Below are 20,112 nucleotides of genomic sequence, written 5' to 3' on the forward strand. Positions count from 1 at the left end.
GCACTGGAGCAAGTCAGGGGTGGGTTCACCGTTGCCTGCTTCGCTAGCAAGCATCACCACTGGCTTCCTTTAGCTCTTTACTCCCCGCAGCTAAGCCACGTTCAAGGCAATGGAATCTAATTTTCTTGGAGTGCGTTTGTCCTACTTTATTTGGGAGTCTCTCCTGGATAAAGGTTAAGAATGATTACTACTAATTGGCCATTAATAAAGAGAAAAACACATCATTGTATTTTTTAGAAATCAAAGTGATACATACACGTGGGTAAAAATCAGTGACTATATCTGATTATGATGGAAAGTCCTAGTACCCTGCTCCACCTCTCCCCACTCTCTGGACTCCTCCCTAGAAGCTACCATTTTAGTGACTTCTGTTTTCAGGCTTTCTGAAGTTTGCTTCCACGTCTGGAAAGGTTACCTATTGCCTTCTTGCTGTGGGAGAGGAGGGGCCCACTCTGCACTCACCCCCTTTGCTAGAGCCGCCCTTTGTCGTGCCTTTGCTGATTACGCTCGAAACCTGAAATCATGTGCTCCAACCTTTTGTTGTTGTTCCATTAGCCAAAAAAAGCTGAGAATTATTTTTAAATGATAAAGTTAATATGTATAATTAAAATGGTGTTGATGTAAACTTAATTAAAGGTAGATAAATGTTTTGTGATTATTTTATTGAAAACGTATCGATTATTAAAAATTGATTTTAAGATTTTATAAGTAGTTCATGTGTACCTTTCCATCACTGTGGGAAATGATTTTCTTAATTTTTATGCATTTTAAACATTGATTTACTGCATCATGATTAGGTTATTAAAACACTGATTGTAACCCACTTTTGTATCAGGATGTTTTTTGACACAGGCAGTGACATGTGTTAAATTCTGAACCTTTGGACAATAATTTCATAGAGTGATAAGGAACCCTCTGCAGTGGAGTGGAGAAAGGGCTCTTCTCTTTCACGAGCACGCTGAAGGAAGGAATTGGCTTTATGTTATGAGTATAGGGTTTTTCCATGGCAGTTTTAATTAGCCCTTTCATGTATCGACTTTAAACAAATCCAAACTCAATTTTTTAAGCATCTTCCATTCCAACTCAATTTTTGCTGAGATACTGGGTGGGACTTGTTGGGAGAAGTTATACTATCTAATTTTTCACCCTAATCAAATCTAAATCAAGATTTTAATCATAGATTGGGTAGTCTCCAATACTGCTTCTTCAAATGGCCTTTGCCTCTGCCTCTGGTTACTTGGATTAATTAATTAACTAGAATGAATTAACCAGAATTCTGTGGAGTAGAAGGTCAAATCTGGATGGTCATTTTTTTATAGTCTCTTGTTCCTTACTTATACTTTTGATCCCTTCTTTTATATTTTAGAATAATAAATACTTAATTTATATTCTATAGCTTATAATTCTAATATTAAAGTCTCTCCTTAGCTGATTCTGGTGTTTGTTTCTTCTCTCGATCTTTCACTCATTATGGCTTGTTACCTCATGTATTTTGTGATTTTCTGTGTGTGTGTGTGTGTGTGAGAGAGAGAGAGAGAGAGAGAGAGAGAGAGGGAGAGAGAGAGAGAATTATAATCACTGGAACTTTATATGTGGGAATTCTTTGAGGTTGGCTTGAGAGTACATTTCTTCAGAGAAAGTTTGAGTTTGTTTCTACTTGGGACTTGGTGGCCCTTTCAATTTGGACAACCTAAAATTTTTGGCTAAGACTTTTTTTTTTTAGGCCACACAGTTAATATGAATTCAGGTCTCAAACCCAAGTGAGCCCCCTCCTCTCAAGTCAATGCCCACATGCATTTTTCTTGCCCTTTCTTTTGCAGGGCATTTTTCCTAGTTCACTCTTCCACTGGGTACAGACCTTCTACCGTTCCAGCTTTACGTGTAGCTCTTGGAGCTGATCCCATGCCTTGAGCATTAATGTATGTAAATATATTAAGTATATGTAAACACATGTGTGAGTGTATAAAGCACTTAGAGCAATGCCTGGCATATTGTAAATGTTCTGTTTGCCGTTATTATGGTTGTGGTCGTCCCCCGCTCTTCCTCCCTGTAACAGTTAAAACCAAAGCCTTTGGTTGTTGGGATCAGCAGAGCCCTAAGATAGCTGCAGGCTTCAGCTTTAGCTTACCCCGCTGAGTGTTTGCTTCTTTTTCATTTTCTGGTCTCTGAGGCATTTCTTTAATTTTTTTTACCAGCTCAAATATGCATCTAAAACGTTTCAAATATTTATTCCAATGTTTTCAAGTGTTCCTAGCTGGGGATTTGTCAGGGTGCCAATGAATGAAGAATGAGTTTCGAATATATATCATCTCAAATCTTTTCAAACACTACAGCTAATTCTAGGATACAATGTGCTTGTGAGAAGTGACTGTACCACGGGGTATTGCAGGTATTTTCTTGACAGTATTATCACCTTCTCGTTAGGTGACAGAGTAAGATTACCCACAGAGTGCTGGAATGTTGCCAGCCTGCCAGCACTGAAACAGTCTGTACCTCAAGGACAGCATCTTTAACAGATGGTGCTCACTTGGTATTTCACAGCCAACAGAGGGGCCACCAAACCTCAAGTGATGGCTGTAGATGTGGTTTCCTGGGCAATGATGAGAGTAGACTGAAGAAGGGGGACAGTACAAATACCTTGTACGAGAATACCGAGACTGCAGATGGCACCGGTGACAAAGCGTAAACTCACAGGAATGAGGCATGCCCTGAAAGACCACCATCCACTCTCATTCATCAAACTGCAGGCAGTCAGATTTTCTTCCACTGAAGACTTGGAACCCTTACCTCTGTCTTGACTGACCCGCCAAGCGGGGGAGCCTGAGACCAGAGAGGGTGATGCTTTTCCAGCTCTCTTCTTGTGGCTGCCACTATCGCTGTTACCAACAGGAGCAGACCAGTCTGAGTCTACTAGGAGAGGAAAGCAATTTTGCGTGGAGGGGAAGCCCACATAAGTAGTAGAAGGGAGTGGGTGGAAGTTTGGCTGGGGGCCAAGGTGTATATCCTGGCCCTAGACATGGGTTTTCGACCCTGTCTGACCCTCATTCTAACCCCAAGAGAGAGCAGGACTGTAAGTCTTACAACAAGGAGGACTGTGTCTTATTTACGACTGTATTACCAGTGTCTAGCAAGAGGTCGATGTCTACTGGGCCCTCAGTACGTATGGCTGAAGGTGAGCAGTGACTTTTGATGAACAGAAGTTTTAAATTTAATGTAGTCAAAATTATCACGTGTCTTTATTAGTTTTTTTACATGTCTTTATTATTATTGCCTTTTTGTGCCCTGTTTAAGAAATCTGTCCATATCCCAAGGTTACACAGATGTGTCATTAGACTATTTCTAAAAGTTTTAAAGGTTTGCTTTTTGTCATTGAGGCCTTATTGCACCTGAAATGGATTTTTCTGAGTGGTATTAGGTAGGAATCTAATTATTTTTTTCCATAGGTACAATTAATTTTCTAGCACCACTTATTGCAGAACCGTAATATGGTCCCCCACGAACTGCAGTGTGTTCCCTGTCAGCTGTCAAGGTCTGAAGTACACATGTGGGTGTGGTTCTGGGTTCTTAATCCTGCTCCTTGCATGGATCCCGCTTCTTAGTTGTAGTGATTCACCTGTGAATTTCCTCCACCTTTGTATTTAAACAGTCATCTTGCCTGCAGAGAAGGACCATGGTATCTTTCCTATCTCATCCTTTTCCTTGCCTTATAGTCTTAGCTCGGACCTCAGCGCGGTGACGAAGGGAAGTGCTGGTGCTGGCATCGCCTTGCTCCTGATTTTAATAGAAACACTTCTAAAATTTCCTTACCCTGCCCGAAATAAGATATTTGCTGGAGGTTTTTGAGAGATGCTCTGTAGTAGGTAGAAGACATGCTTAGACACTATTTCAAAGACTCTAAATGACAACCATTTCAGGGCTCTGGGGCAGCTGATCAGTATCAGTGTCTCCACCTCCTTTATCAGCTGCTCTGCCATCCTCAGGTGAGTGGTTCGGTTCTGTGGGCTTAGAAGTCTGCCCCAGCTGCCACCCTCACATTTGCATTCCACCCACTGGGGAAGAAGAAGAGGGGAGCGAAGGCACACTCCTTACCTTCCAAGGTGTAACCAGAAACTGCCACAGTCACTTCCACTCGTATCCCTTTGGCCAGAACCTAGTCATGTGGTCAGACCATACCGGGTAGGAAGCTGGGAAGCGGAGTGGAAATTGAGCGGAGTTGACCACATGCTTAACCAGAGTTGCTGGCAAGGGGCAGAGTAAGGGGAGGGTGGGTCCTTCTCTGCCACATGCCTGCTTCGAGCTAAGGAAGTGTCCTTCTATGCCTCGTTTCCTAAGAGGTTTTCTTTTAAAATTCTTATTACAAATGAGTGGTGATTTTATCAAAGCCTTTTTGCCTGCATTCATTGAAATGATCAGATTGTTTTCCTCTTTTAATCTTACAGTTTGATCTATTACAACATTTTCTAATGGTCGTCCACCCTTGTAGACCAGGGATTAAACCCAATATGATCATGATGTACTAATGGTATCTTTTGGATGTACTGCAAGATTTAGTTTTCAATATGTTGCTTAGGATTTTTGTATCTTTTTCATGAGTGAGATAGATCTGCACTTTTCCTTTCTCATATTTTCTTTGGTTTTTGTTTTAGTGCTGAATTGCCTAATAAAATGCATTAGCAGTCTTGCCCATTCCCACTGGACTCTCTTTTTTTTCTCTAGCCTCTGAAAAGGTTTGGGCAAAGTAGGACTTACTAGTTCTCTGAAGTTGGTTTTAACTTTGTGCGTAAAGCTTTCTGGGCTGGCATCTTTGGTGGCTGGAGTGGAGGTATGAGATGGATTACTCATTCATTTTATTTAGTACTTATTGCTCTCTCTAAGTTTGTGTTTCTTTTTGAGTTCATTTTGTTATTTTATTTTTTCTTGAAAATTGTTGATTTCTTTAAATTTTCAAGTCTATTAATATATCCCTGTTCATATATTCTTTTATTATTTAAAAAATTATCTCTGTATCTGTAGTTATAGCCTTTAACGTTTTCTAATTTTAATTTCTGCTATTGTTTATTTGTACCTTTTCTCCTCCTCAGTCAGTCTCATGAGAGGTTTGTCTGTTTTCTCAGTCATTTCAGAGCACCAACTTTTGGTTTTATTGATTTTCTTGCTAGTCTTTCTTTTTTTTTTTTACATCTTTATTGGAGTATAATTGCTTTACAATGGTGTGTTAGTTTTTGCTTTACAACAAAATGAATCAGTTATACATATACATATGTTCCCATATCTCTTCCCTCTTGCATCTCCCTCCCTCCCACCCCCACATGCCACCCCTCCAGGCGGTCACTTCTTGCTAGTCTTTCTGTTTCCTATTTCAGAAATACGGTGACTTTTACTCTTTACTATTTTCTCCCTCATACCTTTATTATTTTACTCTCTTGTTTTGCTAGCTTTTTGTGTTAAATGCTTATTTATTTCCAGTCTTTTTTGATTTTTGAGGAAATGCATGTAAAACTATAAATTGCCTGTAGGTACTGCTTTGCTACATCCTCCAAGAGTTATGTGCTACTTTCATAGTCATTCACTCAAAATATTTTGTAATTTTCATTATAATGTTCTCTTCACCTCATGACTTATTTAGGTGTACATTTCAAAGTATCCAGACATGTATGTATGCATATATGTGTATGTATATATATAGTTTAAGCAACATTTTTGTTGTTAATTTTTATGTTTAATTATAATGTGGTAAGATAATGTGGTCTATATGATATCAATGCTTTGAAATTAATGAAGACTTCCTTATGACTTAATGTTTGATCGATTTTTAAAATATTCTATATTAACTTAAAAATGTATATTCTCTATTTGTTAGATACATTTACTATCCATTAGCTCCAGTTTGTTAATTTTGTTTTTTAAATCTGCTAAATGCTTATTAAATTTTGAGTGATTTATCTGTTTTTGATAAAAGTGCATTGAGACCTCTCACTGTGATTGTGAATTTGCTTATTTTTCCCTCATAATTCCATTTTGGTTTGTATATTTTGAGTCTATAGTGAAGGGTTATACAAACTCATGATTGTTATATCTTTTTTGTGAATTATTCCAACGACTGTTAAATATATCTCTGTAACCTATTGCTTTTTGCTTTATATTTGGTTTTTTTTTTTGGTTTCATATTAATGTTGCTATACCACATTTTCTTTGGTTAGTATTAGCAGGTTGTGCTCGTAACATCCCTTTATGTTCATACTTTCTGTGTGGTAGTTATGTTTTAGGTGTGTCTCCTGTAATCTAAATATAGTTGGCTTTTTAAAAAGCAAATCTAATAATCCACGTTTTAATAGACTTTAAAAATCCATTTGCATTCTTTGTCTCATTATTGGTATACGTGGAATTATTTGTACCACCTTTTTTTGAAGGCTTTTTTTTTAACATGTTTATTGGAGTGTAAATGCTTTACAAGGGTGTGTTAGTTTCTGCTTTATAACGAAGTGAATCAGCTGCACATATACATATATCCCCATATCTCCTCCCTCTTGCGTCTCCCTCTGAAGTCTTAAAATTTATTTATTGAAGTTCTTTTCTTTCCCCAGTAAAATGGCATTTCACGCATGCTCTCTGCACCTTTTGCTTTTTAAAATCGTGGTAAAATATGCAAAACATGAAATTTACCATTTTAACCATTTTTAAATGTATAATTCAGTGACATTAATTACAGTCACGATGCTGTGCAACCATCATTATCCGTTTCCAGAACCTTTTCATCATCCCAAGTAGAAACTCTGTACACATCAAGTAGCTTTCCATGACCCCCTTGCCCCATCCCCTGGTAACCTCTGTTCTACTTCCTGTCTCTTAGTTTTCATATTCCAGGCACCTCATGTAAGTGGTTTCATACAATATTTGTCCTTTTGAGTCTGGCTTCTTTCACTAACATGATGTTTTCAGGGTTCATCCGTGTTGCAGCATGTATCAGTACTTTATTTTTTTTCAGGCTGAATGATATTCCACTGTATGTACAGACCACGCGTGTTTATCCATTCATCTGTTGATGGACACTTGGGTTGTTTCTGCCTTTTGACTGTTGTGAATAATGCTGCCTATGAACATGGGTGTGCAAGTATCTGCTTGAGTCCCTGCTTTCATTTCTTTTAGGTGTATACCTAGAAGTGGAATTACTAGATTATATGGTAATTCTATGTTTAACTTTTTCAGGAAACACCTTACGGGTTTTCACAGTGACTGCGCCATTTTACATTCCCACCAGAAATACACAATACCACTTTTGTGTTTTCTGATTACCGCTTTTTCTTTGCTTCTTTTTGCCTGATATATGTTTTAGGAAATTAGCCCTAACGGCAAAGTGGAGGAAGTTGAAAGTTAGGAGGCTATCACAACAGTATAGACAAAAGATGATGATGACCTGAACTAGGGCAGAGATGGTAGCAACGAAGAAAAAATCCACAGATTTAAGAGACATTTCAAACATACGCATTGTAGCAGTTCTTCCACTCATCATTTATTCATTCCACGAAGTATTTTTGAATGCCTGTGATTTCAGGAATAGGGAAGACAGAAATGAGCAACAGAGTTATGGTCCCTGCCCTCTCAGCACTCACAGTCTAGTGGGGGAGACAGACATGAAGAAAACAATCACACACGTGGAGGTCATGGTGGAGAGGAGCAGCAATGGGCAGAGGGTGACGCGGGGAGCTGACCAGGTATGACAGCCAGGAAAGCTTCCCAGAGGACAAGAGGGGTGTTGGATGAGGGGGCAGAGGTAGATTGAAAGTGGGTTGATAAGAGTGTTCTAGGCAGAGGAAGCAGCAGGTGCTTCCTGCTGTGGCAAGAGAGAGAGGGTACACGGTTCTCGGAACAGGAAGGAGGCCAGTGCCACTCGTGTAGTATTGTTCATTATTCCAAAATATATAAGATAATCTGAATGTTCAGTATAAGGGGAATTATTAACTAAATTATGATGCCACTATAGAATGGGGTATTGTTCAGTCATTAAAATGGCATGTAAATCTATTTACATGTAATATTAACACTCATAACATTATATTGATAAGTAATGAAAGCAAGCTGTCACATTGATTACTGACATTGTTACATAATAAAAGCACATTGAAACAGTGTATAGAATATGATCTTTTTAAAATATATTATATGTAACCAAACAACATGTATTTATTTTAATATGTATAGTTTTACAGAAAAACTCTGAAATGTATTTGCCAAATGATCATCTCTAGGAGTGGGATTCTGGGTGATTGTAATTTTTCCTTTTTGCTTATTTACATTTTTAAAAACTACAACAAATGTGATTTACTTGTATCAAGAATAAAATTAGCAAAGACATTTCTGAGCCAGAATCAGTAGACTTGGTTAACCCCTTGGATGTGAGAAAAGAGAGAAAGGTAATTGTCAGAAATGACTCAGGGGTCATGTTACTGGGTGGATGGACACCATGAATGCAGAGAGAGACTACAGAGTGAGCATAGTGAGGGCTGAAGGTGAAGGTGAGGAGTTAAGGTGTGGACACCCTGAGTTGGAGGTGGAAATGTCTGATAGGGTGGAAATGTCTGATAGGAAGTGGGGAATGTGGTTCTGGAGCATAATAGTGTCACACACTGCTGAGAGGTAAATGCAGTGAAGAGGTCCTTGCCTTTCTGGTTAAGGAGGTTGTTTGAGAGTTAGGGGGATGGAGAAGATGGTCCGAGCACAGTAGGTTAAAGAAAGAATAGGAGATGAGGAAGGATAAGCAGCAAGCGTAGAGACCCTCTCTTGGTGTTTGGGGAAGAAGAAAATGAGTGTTCAGTGATACACAGCTACAAATCTTCAACATAAAGTTTTAAAAAGTAGAGGGGACAGAGTTAATAAATAAAAGCACCCAGCAAGGTGTGGGTGCAAGAAAAGAAATATGCCTAGCTTGGACCTTGGTGAATAAGCGTAGTTTGACTAGGTATAAAATTCTAGATTGTCAGTTTTTCTCTCAGTGCTTCGAAGGTATTATTCTACTGTTTTCCACTATTTCTAACATGAAGTGAGTGGTTAGTCTAGGTACTGTCTTTTCTTCTGGTCTTTTTACAATTTTGTCTTCAATTTTTCTTTTTCTTTGCCTTTTTGGGGTTCATTAGTTTTCTGAAATCTGAGGATCCACAACTTTCAACAGTTCTGGAAAACTCAGAGATATCCTCACTCCAAATATACCTGTCTTCCATTTTCTCTTTTCTGTCCTTCTGTAATGCTAATCAGACATACGTGAGCCCCTCTAACTAGCAACCATTTCTTTTAATCTCTCTTCCATATTTTTAACTTTTTTGTCTTTTTATGCTGAATCTTGATCTAATTTCTTTATCTTTCAGTTTATCCTTTCTGACTTTTCATTTAGTTATTATTTTTATCCAGCTCACATGCACATAAAGAGCCAAATAGTTATACAAGGCTTATGACAAAAAAAATGTAGTTCCCTGACAATTGTTCCTTATTTTCTGATCCCCAGGAACTTTTAGCCCTTAACCAAATCTTTTAATATTTGCCTCCATAAATCTAAATAACGTGCTTGTGTTGCTACTTCTTGGCTTTTCAGTTTGGGCATGATCTCTTATATTTGTGCCATGAAAGATGTGGATTTAGCTCTCTTCCCTCTTGCTACTCACACGTAACCCCCCTCCCAACACACACATGTCCTGTTCCCAGACATCAGATATACTTGGTTGGATCAGTAGTATTTATTTTTTATAACTATGAAAACACTACTCACTGCTGAGCCTTGATTAATTTTCTTCCTGCACTTCTTTACCTTTTCCCTTGAGTCAATACTCAGTTTTCTAATGTACCTAACACTAACTTAACCCTTAACTCTCCTCCGTTTGTGTAACTGTTCTCTCAACGTGCTCCAACACACTAAGTACTCAGTGAGTTGGTCTGGAGGAAGCCTTTCCTGCAGCCGTCACTGCCCTGCTCTTGAGTGGTTGGTTTCCAGGCCTGCTGCACGGTTCTCTTGGACCCTCCCTCCAGCATCAGGCCCAGGGTTCCCTTGGCTTCTTCCTCAGGTTTGAGCCCCTGGCTCCTGGATTCCATTATCTTCCTCATTTGATTCACTGCATCATTTTGGTGCAGCACGTCCTCCAGTAGCTTCCCGAGAAAGAGTGATGGGAGAGAATGTTTTCAGACCGTATGTGTCTAAAGATGTCGTAGTCTGTCCTCTCACTGACATGATCATTTTGGATGGACAATGGGATTTCCACCTTCAACTAGTGGAATTTTCCTTTAAAAATTTGAAGGCTTTGCTGCATTTTCTTCTAGATTCCAGTATTGCTGTGAACTTTTTTCTTGCCCTTGGTATGAAACCTATTTTATTCTTTCTAGAACCTTGTGGGAGCTTCTCTTTGCGCCCCGTGCTCTGAAATTTGGTGAGAGGTGTCTTGTTCTGGCCATTTGGCAGTCCCTTTCACTCTGGGAACCCATGCCCCTTAGCGCTGGGAAATGTTCTTGACTTACTTTCTCCCCTTCATTCTTAAAATTCCGTCTTTCTGGAACCCTTATTTTTTACATAAGTGTTGGACCCTCTGATGCTCCTCTACATTCGTCTTTCTCTATTGTTTTCTACTTTTTTGTATGTGTGTTCTGTTTTCTTATCTTCTGTTAAGTTTTTCATCCCTGTGATTACTTTTTTATTTTACATAATATATTTTTTGTACTCTGAGTGTTTTTTGGCATCGTGTTCTTGTTTCCTGGATACAATAACTTTTCTTAATCTTTCCAAGGCTCTTGATACCCCCTTGTCCCCCGCCCCCTTTTCTTTTCCCTTCAGAGTCTGTTTCTTTAGGCCTCTGTCTTTCATATTGGATGAGTCCCTAAAATGTCTGCAGATCTTTGCCTGCCACTCTGCTCATGGTTAAGAGCACGGCAGAAGGGAGGGGGCGTTTGGTACGTTGGTGGGAGCTTGCTCCCTGTGGCTCCACCGTAAGGTGATCTTACCAAGCCACTTATCGGGGAATCTCAATGTCAGACTCTCTATATTTCCTCTTGGGCTAGTGGGTCCTCAGAGAAGGCCTTTCCAATCTCCTGCTAGAATTCTAAGGGCTGAGTAGAAAAACCTGGGGGTCTCAGATTCACCTTTCCCCCCTTTTGTTCTTTAGAATACCCCAGTCTTCAATTGTTTTACCCCAGAGAGTAATTTCAGTCTCTTGCCATGGTGGTGGAGGAGCAGTCACGTACTGGAAGGGAAGGAGCCTGGGGACCCCCTACCTCCTAAATAGAATTTCAGCCACCTTCACCCCACTTCAGAGCAGCCTGGTACCTACCACCCATTCGTGCCTTCAGAGCTGCTTCTCCACTCTCTCTTGCTAGCTCAGGAATCTGCTGTCCATTAACTCTCTCCCCTCTGTTTTCCAGCCTCCGAATCTTCTGTAATTGTCTCCGCTCCCTTCTGTCCATCCTAGTGGTCAGGAAAAACTCTCACATTTTCCCCTTGTTCTCTGCCTGTGTCTCAGACAGTGCTGTGTCTCCACGCTCTCCTTCTGTGAAGTACATTTGTGGGGAGGTGGCCTTTCAAGGATTCACACTTTATATGGGTTTTTTTTTTGATCCAACCCCCACCTTCTGTAGCTCAGACTTGGTCTCCTGTCTCCTGCAGGAGTGGCCCATTTGATCCCTAGGACCTGCAGAGGGCCCAGGACAACACTTGGCAGCTACAGAACTCACCTGTCTGGCTTCACAGTTCCTTATCTTTTCACATCTGACAATCTCCTTTACTCTCCTCTTGGTTTGACATGCATTTTGACACATTATTTAAAAATATTAAAATAATAAATGTTAAAAAAATAATAATAATGTAAAAAGAATTGTGTTTAGGAACTCTGTAACAGGAAGGTTTCTGCAAACATCTAGTCCACCACATGGCCAGACGCAGAGGCCCTCCTGCATTCGTTCAGCACTCTGTCAGAGGCACCTGCTATGTGGGAAGCACGCCAGGCCTTCCCTCAGCAACCCTGCGAGCCCGGGAGGTCAGGTGCCAGGGCTTCCTGCCTCCAGACGCTGACTGATAACCTGGATCAGATAACATGGGGAGCCAGTAGCAGAGCTGATGTTAGACCTGCATTTGAAGCTCTTTTCCATGAATCATGCTCTCGGAAGAGAACGCTGTGGGTCTTCTCTAGTCACAAGCTGAGGCCGTGGAGTGGCTGATGAGCCTCCCAAAGGCTCTCGAGGGCACAGGTTACAAGCAGGATATTTTACATGAATTTTTACAGGAGTTGAGGAAAGTGTCTTGCCCCCGCCCATACTGAAAAGGTGTAAACCTCAGGCCTATTAGGGCCTCTGTCGCACAGCACAAGAGCAGGCTCCTACGAGAGCATGTAAAGCGGTTCACAGTCATAAACGCTGAGAGGTCTTCAAGGGAAACGCAGCAGAGAAGGTGCTCGGCACTGCCCTTGAACTGCCGGGCACTGCCCATCTGACTCCAGGATCCCAGGGGCAGGTGCTGGAACAGGGTCTACTCAGCACGCTGTCCTGTGGACTCTGCTCGTGGACGACATGTATTATCACAGTGTGACAGCAGTCGTGTCACACACGTGTTTCTGACCCAGTCACGCCTCCTTTCTCCACCACTGACATGGAATGAAAGTGACACAAAGCCTGGGCCAGGGTCCACCTCTAGGTCCCTTCGTTTTTTTCTCGTAGGCGAGGTCTGGCCGAGAGGTGAACTCACTTTCAGCCGGGTTGGGATGGTTGATGGGAAAGTGGCTCTTTGCTCACCAGCTTACAGTGTTCCTGGGAGAAGGGCGGCGGGCATTAGGGGCAGGAGACAGTGGACGCCAGCGGACACTGTCCAGGAAATTGTTTACTCTGCACCTGCCTATTTTATGAAACCAATGATTTTTAACGAGTCTCTCTCTCCTGTGTCGGTCACTGGAAAGCATCATCCCAGTGGATCTAATTTTCACATAAAGAGGAGAATCGCGTAACTAAAAGTTGTGTTGACTTGGCGTGTGACCAGCTCTCTCCCTGTAGGTGTGTGCACGCTTGTTTTTAACTACTCGCAGCGGTGCCTTTGACACACTGTGTTGTTTTATTCACAGGTACTGTGATTGCTTTGCAAGCGGGGACTTTTGCAACAACTGCAATTGTAATAATTGTTGCAACAATTTACATCATGAAATGGAACGGTTTGAGGCCATTAAGGTAACAAATTTCCATTAAATACACACATTCTGAAAGCATTTAAAAGTGCATGGGGTATTCACAAAACAATCTCCTCAGATTTCTAATTTCAGTATTGAGAAAACCCAGTGTTGAAGAGTATGCATTAAATAGGACTCTATGCCTGAAGGTGGCGGTATTGACCATGACTAGGGGCTGTTGTGAGAGTGGCAGCTGGAGAAAGACCTTTATTCTCCACCAGCATAGGAGGGCTTCATGGGGGCAGCAGGGTCCCAGAAGGGTCTGGTTTAAGAGCATGGAAGTATCCACGTTGTCTTTTTTTTTTTTTAACCACTTTATTGAAATACAGTTGACCTGTAAAAAGCTGTACATTTAATGTATACAACTCAGTGAGTTCGGGGTTAAGTATACACACATGAAATCACAACCGTGAAGGCCATAAACATATCCACCACCTCCCAAAGCTGCCTCCTAACCTTAGCAGAAAGTCAGCCCTCTGCTTGGAACAAAGTGGGTACCCAAGAACAAATTTAAGTGTGTTCAGTAAAGATAAAAGGCTGCTCAAGTCACTGGAAGCAGCAACTGAAAAGGACAACTCAGGTTGTCACACAGTGATCAGATACAATGTCTAACAGTTACATGAACAGAAAAACTCACTTAAATGCAGTTCGGTAGACAGTCTTTTGGGGAGGGGATAAAGTCTTCCATACAGAAAAGCCTGTGAGTACATTTGATCCATTTCCTTGGAAACTGGCGATACCTTCTACTTCCATTGGCATCAGGGACTCTGCCTTATTTTGGCTAGATCTTTCCTAATTCTGTCTTCAAAAGAGTTAGTTACTAAAAGATACCTAACCATCACTTTTTTCAGGTGACTGAAGGAGGTGGGAACATTAGTGTTCATAACAAAATAGTCATTGCACTTCCACGTTTTTAGAGGGCACCCCTTCCCAGAATAGCTACTCAGCAGTGTGAGAAAAGGACTCTTTTTCATCCAGCTTTGGCCAAGAGATATTACCTGCGGGAGCCACAAAATACTCCTCCACACCTCGGTGGGAGTTTTGTAGTTCTTCAGCACAGTTGCCTTCTACCACATTGTCGGATCTCAGGTACAGACATCTGTCCTCCAGAACTGACTCTTTGGGCTCCACCCGGTCCGTGTCCACGGCGCGGAGCCGGTCGGCGAAGGCGATGGCTCTCTCCAGCCGTGCCACGGCCTCTTGGCTGCCGAAGTCCACAAGCGCTAGCCGCTCCAGGTGCTTGATCAGTTCGGCCGTGACCCGGCGGCTTCCCTGAGGATCGGCCTTGGAGGTGAAGCCCCGGCACCCGCCCGCCAACGCCCGAAGGCCCAGACACACGGCCCGCGTCCACATTTCTCTCCTTCTCGGCCTCCGTAGAGCGTCCTCCTCCACATTGTCCTGATTTGAGGTTTAGAAATTTGGATTGTGTTATGCAGCAGATAAGCCTGAGTTCAAAGAGTGTAGTCTGAAAAGGCGGAGATGGTCCACTGTGTGAAGAAAGTTGGGTGAAAGCTCTCGGCCATCGTTACTTAGACTGATTTTTATTCTCCTTGGCTTCCCGGTGAAGGGAGAATCTAGGGGCAGACAGCACCTTGGAGAGCCCCGCAGGCCACCTGCTAAAGGCTAAATGCATTAGGGGCAGTTTTCATCCCTTCCCGTGGGCACAAAAGATTACCAGAGAAGGGAGCACAGCCCACCTGCTCAGGCCACGTCTTGGTGCCCTCTCACTTACCCAGGGAAACTGAGGGCCATCCCCTGTGGACTTGAGGCTCTCCTACTGTGCCATGGTTGGTCTGTTTATTTTTTTCTAAAATACTTTAACTTGCCTCTTGACTTATAGATAAATCAGTTGAAAATATCAATTTTGATACAGGCAGATCCACAGCTTCAATTGCATCTAAGCTTCAGTATAGTAGCCTTTTCTTCAGGGGTAAAGGATACTGTCTGCAATTAAAAGTATAAAAAGTTCTATTTGAAAAGTGTTGGGAGACTTCCCTGGTGGCGCAGTGGTTAAGAATCCACCTGCTAATGCAGGGAACACGGGTTCGAGCCCTGGTCCAGGAGGATCCCACATGCCACGGAACAACTAAGCCCATGCACCACAACTACTGAGCCTGTGCTCTAGAGCCCACAAGCCACAGCTACTGAAGCCCATGTGCCTAGAGCCTGTGCTCTGCAACAAGGGAAAGCCCATGCACAACAATGAAGACCCAATGCAGCCAAAAATAAATAAATAAATTTATTTTTTTAAAAAAGTGTTGGAATTCTCATGCATTGCTGGTAGGGATGTAAATTGGTACCAGCACTTTGGAAAATTGTTTGGCAATGGTTACTAAAACTAAACCTTTGTATGTGCTGTGATCCAGCAGTTCATTCCTAAAAACAGAGCCCCTAGAAATGAGTGTACATGTCTACCAGAGGCTTGTACAAAAATGTTCACAGCAGTTTTATTCATAATGGCCCCAAACTGGAAACAATCCGTGTGTTCAGTGGTAGAATGGATAGATCTGTCGGGGTGTGTCATCTAACGGGTGACACACATCAATGAAAAACAAAGACCCACAGCTCTGTGCCACAGCCCGGAGAATCTCACACGGTGCTGATGAACGAAGCCAGATGGAAAAGAATGCACACCAAATGGTTCCACTTAGATGAAGTTCCAGAACAGGCAAAATTAAAGCAATCCCAGTCAGAATAGAGGTTCCCTCAGGGGTGTGTTAATGGGGAGGAGTCATGAGGGACCTCGGCATGGGTGGGCTGGACTGTCCTCTGACCTGGTCTGGGTGGGGGTCGCACGGGGCTCACACATGCTCAGATTCATCACGGTCCACCATCCCTCGTGCTGCAGTAAAATGTAAAAGCACACAAACACAGCAGCCTCACTACAAAGGCCCTTCTGCAGCGATGGGGACCTCCAGGGCTCTAGTGCCGACCGGATACCCGCTGCTCACCTGTGAGGGGAGAGGGGGCTCCCTCTGTGCCTTCCGCGTTGCTCCAGCACAGCTTTATAAAGAGTACGGCCTCACCTTGTCATTGAAAATAGTCTAGATAGGTAGCAGACAGGTAGAAGAGTCAGACAAACAAAGCACGATAAAAAGCCGAGCGTGATGTATGAGAAAGGCACCTGGTGGTTGAGAACCGGGGCTGGACGTGAGCACAGGGACCGGAACCGGATTCCATCACTTGCTCGCTGTCATCTGACCTCTCGGTGCCTCAGTTTCTTCATCCGGCAGACAGCAAGAACAGCGGTAGTGTTTCCTCCACAAGGTTGCTGTGAGGATTAAGTGAGAGAACGCGTATAAATCACACAGAAATGGAACACAGTGCGCATTTAGCAAACGTGAGCTGGTATCAGAGTACCGTGATCCCAACTATCTCAGGAAAAGAAGAACAGGAGATGCAGGAAGGAAATATGTCCACATGGACACAATGATTTTCATCACATCTTCACTGTCCATAAATTTTCTACCTTTAAGTGTTCAAATGAATTGAAATGAAATGGGGGGTGACGCACTTCCTCAACGATGTGAGATGAGGCTCACTGCTCGTCGGGCAAGCCAGGTACTTTGCACTGACGTTATTTCTAAGTAATAAAATGTATCTTGATGGAGTTTTGCATTTTCTGTCTTAGGCATGTCTTGATAGAAATCCGGAAGCTTTCCAACAAAAAATTGGGAAAGGACAATTGGGAGACGTTAAGCCTCGACACAACAAAGGATGTAATTGCAAGAGGTCAGGCTGCCTTAAGAATTACTGTGAATGCTTTGAGGTCAGTCAGCAATTCCTAAGTATTATTTTTAAAAACCAGCTAAATATATGGCCTAAGTAACCTTGTGGTTAAAAAATCTTCAATTTAAAGGGAGAAATATAATTTAATTTCTTCCTTCCAGGGCTTCTAAAAGGGTACCCATCAATCTACCTTAATTTCTCAAATGTGAATTACGGCTTATGAATCAACTACATGAGCTCAGGCCTCCTTTGGGAGCATGTTGTCTCCCCCGAGCCCGCCCTGAGTGTCCAGCAGAGGGTGCCCAGTGCCAGGGCCTTGCCCGCCCTGCAGCTGCTGATCAGGGGCTGGAGCTACCCTCAGTGGCCAGCATCTGGTGGCTCCCAGAGGTGGGCCTTTTCCTTGCTGAGCAGGGCGGAGACGCTCTGGGTGGGGTAGTGGGGGCAGCCTTGTCCTCAGGTGAGTATTCACCTGGGTGCTGAGCAGGCAGCTCCCAAGCAGCTCGTCTGGCTGCCGAGACACAGTGTGTCAGCCCAGTGTCCTCTGCTGGGCAGTGGCCCACGCAGCGTGCTGATGTCCTGTAGTGTCTGACATTACAACAGACTAGCAATCTCGAAAAACCTCCTATTCAAAACACCCAGAGGTGCAGAATAAAACACACCCCGTTAGATCATGTCTGAGCTGGAAAGGACAGAGGGAAACCCCCAGGGGCTGAAACGAAGAGGAAACTGGAAACCAGAGTGTCACAGGGCCAGCCTTCTGACTGCCCCCGGGCCGGGCCTGAGCAAGGGGTTGGTCCCCAGCCCTGAGTGTCACGCAACTGTGTGACAAGAAACAAAGTCCACCCACAAGGAAGCAGGAAGGGCCTCCCCCTAGAATGCCCACCGCAGGCCTGGCCTCGGGTGGGTTTCATGTTCTACCCACTCGCACGTTCTCTGCAACAGCAGAGCCAGCACGACACCCTCGGTGCTGAAGGAGAAGGGTGGTCGGGCTGGAGTGCTATAACCGGCTGAGGCAGGCTTCGATTAGAACAAGGGTCAGATGGAGCCTTCGCTGTGCTCCGCTGGACGAGGGAGAGACCCCACTCTCTGCTCGGGGCTCACACCCACACCCGCCCACCGGCCCTCGGGGGCCCCTCCCCACCTCTCTTCACATCACAGTCACCTGCCCCTCTTCACTTCTGCCTTTCTTTGGTATGAAAATTGCAGATTACATACGTGCGTGCACACACAGATATAAACAGTTATTTAAGATCCAAATAGAATTTGTTGGTGTTTGATGAATGGTAGGACAACCTAATTTTATTGAAGCATTTTACATTACCAGGCCAAAATTATGTGTTCTTCTATTTGCAAATGCATCGATTGCAAAAATTATGAAGAAAGCCCAGAACGAAAAACACTAATGAACATGCCAAACTATATGGAAATCGGAGGTTTTGAAGGCGGCCATCATTTGTCAACAACTAAATTTTCAGGACTACCAAAATTCAGAAAAGATAGGTAGGTACTCTGAACTAACCCTCCTAATAGGGGAATTCAAGGTTATTTTGAGAGGAGAGTTGGAAATTCCCTGGCAGTCCAGTGGTTAGAACTCCGCGCTTTCACTGCCGGGGCCCGGTTTCAATCCCTGGCCGGGGAACTAAGATCCCCCCATAAGCCGTGTAGCGCGGCCAAAAAAAAGATAAAATTTGAGAGGAGAGTTAAAACAGTTTACACACTGGAAAGAAAGCGTGTTTGTCTGTAGGTGGGGGACAAGGGATGGGGAAGGAAGACGCCAGTTTCTCTGTCTTGACCAACCCTAGATCACACACTGTTACCTCAGAGGGGCACCTGCTGTCGAATCCGCTTGGTCCTATTTGTCCTCTTAGCTCGACCTTTTTGTCCTGACCGCCTGAGTTACCCCTGGTTTTGTACGAGAGCAGAAGGTCCCTACAGGACCTCAGGAGGCAAGGGCATGATCTCTAGGCAGCAAACACCCGAACCACTCTTTACCATAGGAAGTGACGGCAGAGAGATGTTCTCGGTGTGTGCTGTATTCCTTACTAAAGTGATTATGGAATCCACTTTAGTTGGATATCTTCGCATTTAATTATTTTGAGGTCATATTATACTCCTAGCAGGTCTCAAAGATTGAGTAATAATTTTATTATATATTGGACTAGATTCATCCATTTAAAAAAGTTTCTTTGAGTTCTCTGTGATGGGTCATGTCATGATAAAGTACTGGATATCATTAATTAATTGATAACATGTAGAAAAAGCCAAGTTCATGCTTATTTGGTTAGAGACATCAGAAATACTCATCACTGTGACCTGCAGAGGTCGTCATTGGTAAAAATGTACTGAAACATGGCTGCATGTTCTGTGAAATTATATGTGAAAACATTGCCTGACACGGGGATGTTGTGTATCCGATGGAATAGGGGATATTCCATCGGATAGGGGCTCCATACGTTGGAGTCTGGTCTCAAAATGTTAAGACTCTTGACCTGAGGACAGCCCTGTTCTTTCATCTTCAACAAAAGTCATTGTGTGTTGCCTTTATAGAGAGATTTTAACCAATCCCAACGTCTATATTTTCATAATCCAACACTTTTTAATACTTTATAGTTTTCCTAAATTTTTTCAGTTTGAGCGTGACTTGGGCAACTATCTAGCTAAGCCACAGTTGCCCCTTGAGCCCAGTGGGGAGAGTGGCTGGTCCCGTACAACAGAACCTCTTCAGGGATCCAGGGGGCATTCCGAGGCAAGGCCATGCTGACAGCACGCCGCCTAGGAGGCGAGTCCTCAGAGCCATTGTGCGTCTGTAGCGCAAGTGCCCCTGGGAGGAGGGGCCGGTGCCCGGGGTAGCTGTCCTACTGCCGCTTTCCTCAGACTTGTGCACGGAGCTTAGAGCAAGCCTGCATGGCTTGTCTTAGCTAAGATTCCTGCTGCTTCGACCGCTGCCCAGCCCATGGGCTTGATACTGCAGCCCAGGTCTCTGGGCTCCTTAGTGGATCTCAGTTTGAGAAAATTTAGGATCTGCCGTGAGAGGGATGTCTAGGAGCTGACAGATTCACCTGACCTCTGTTTTCTTCTTCTAAGAGCAATCCTTTATATCATGACTGGTAATATAGCTTCCAGGGTTAGGAAGACAACATTAGATTTTACCAGTGACATTCTTTACAATGCTTTGACAAACATGTCTCCTTGAATGCGAAAG

At 43.2% G+C, this 20,112-nt stretch overlaps 1 protein-coding gene and 1 pseudogene across 2 annotated transcripts in view; one reads left to right on the top strand and one right to left on the bottom strand.

Moving 5' to 3' along the window:
* TESMIN (testis expressed metallothionein like protein) overlaps positions 1–20,112 on the top strand; it is a 38,565-nt gene that overhangs the window by 17,464 nt on the left and 989 nt on the right. The window contains exons 5-7 of one of the 2 annotated variants that reach the window (XM_024748572.1): positions 13,080–13,182; positions 16,813–16,950; positions 18,235–18,410. In XM_024748572.1, the coding sequence (XP_024604340.1) occupies positions 13,080–13,182; positions 16,813–16,950; positions 18,235–18,410 (417 nt within the window). Of the gene's footprint in view, positions 1–13,079; positions 13,183–14,032; positions 14,155–16,812; positions 16,951–18,234; positions 18,411–20,112 lie in introns of those variants that run through there. The other variant, XM_024748573.1, reaches the window with a different exon arrangement.
* LOC112402050 (glutamyl-tRNA(Gln) amidotransferase subunit C, mitochondrial pseudogene) lies at positions 14,104–15,115 on the bottom strand (annotated as a pseudogene).

Source organism: Neophocaena asiaeorientalis, unplaced genomic scaffold, assembly GCF_003031525.2.
Source record: "Neophocaena asiaeorientalis asiaeorientalis breed wild unplaced genomic scaffold, Neophocaena_asiaeorientalis_V1.1 scaffold43, whole genome shotgun sequence".
Lineage (NCBI taxonomy): Eukaryota > Metazoa > Chordata > Mammalia > Artiodactyla > Phocoenidae > Neophocaena > Neophocaena asiaeorientalis.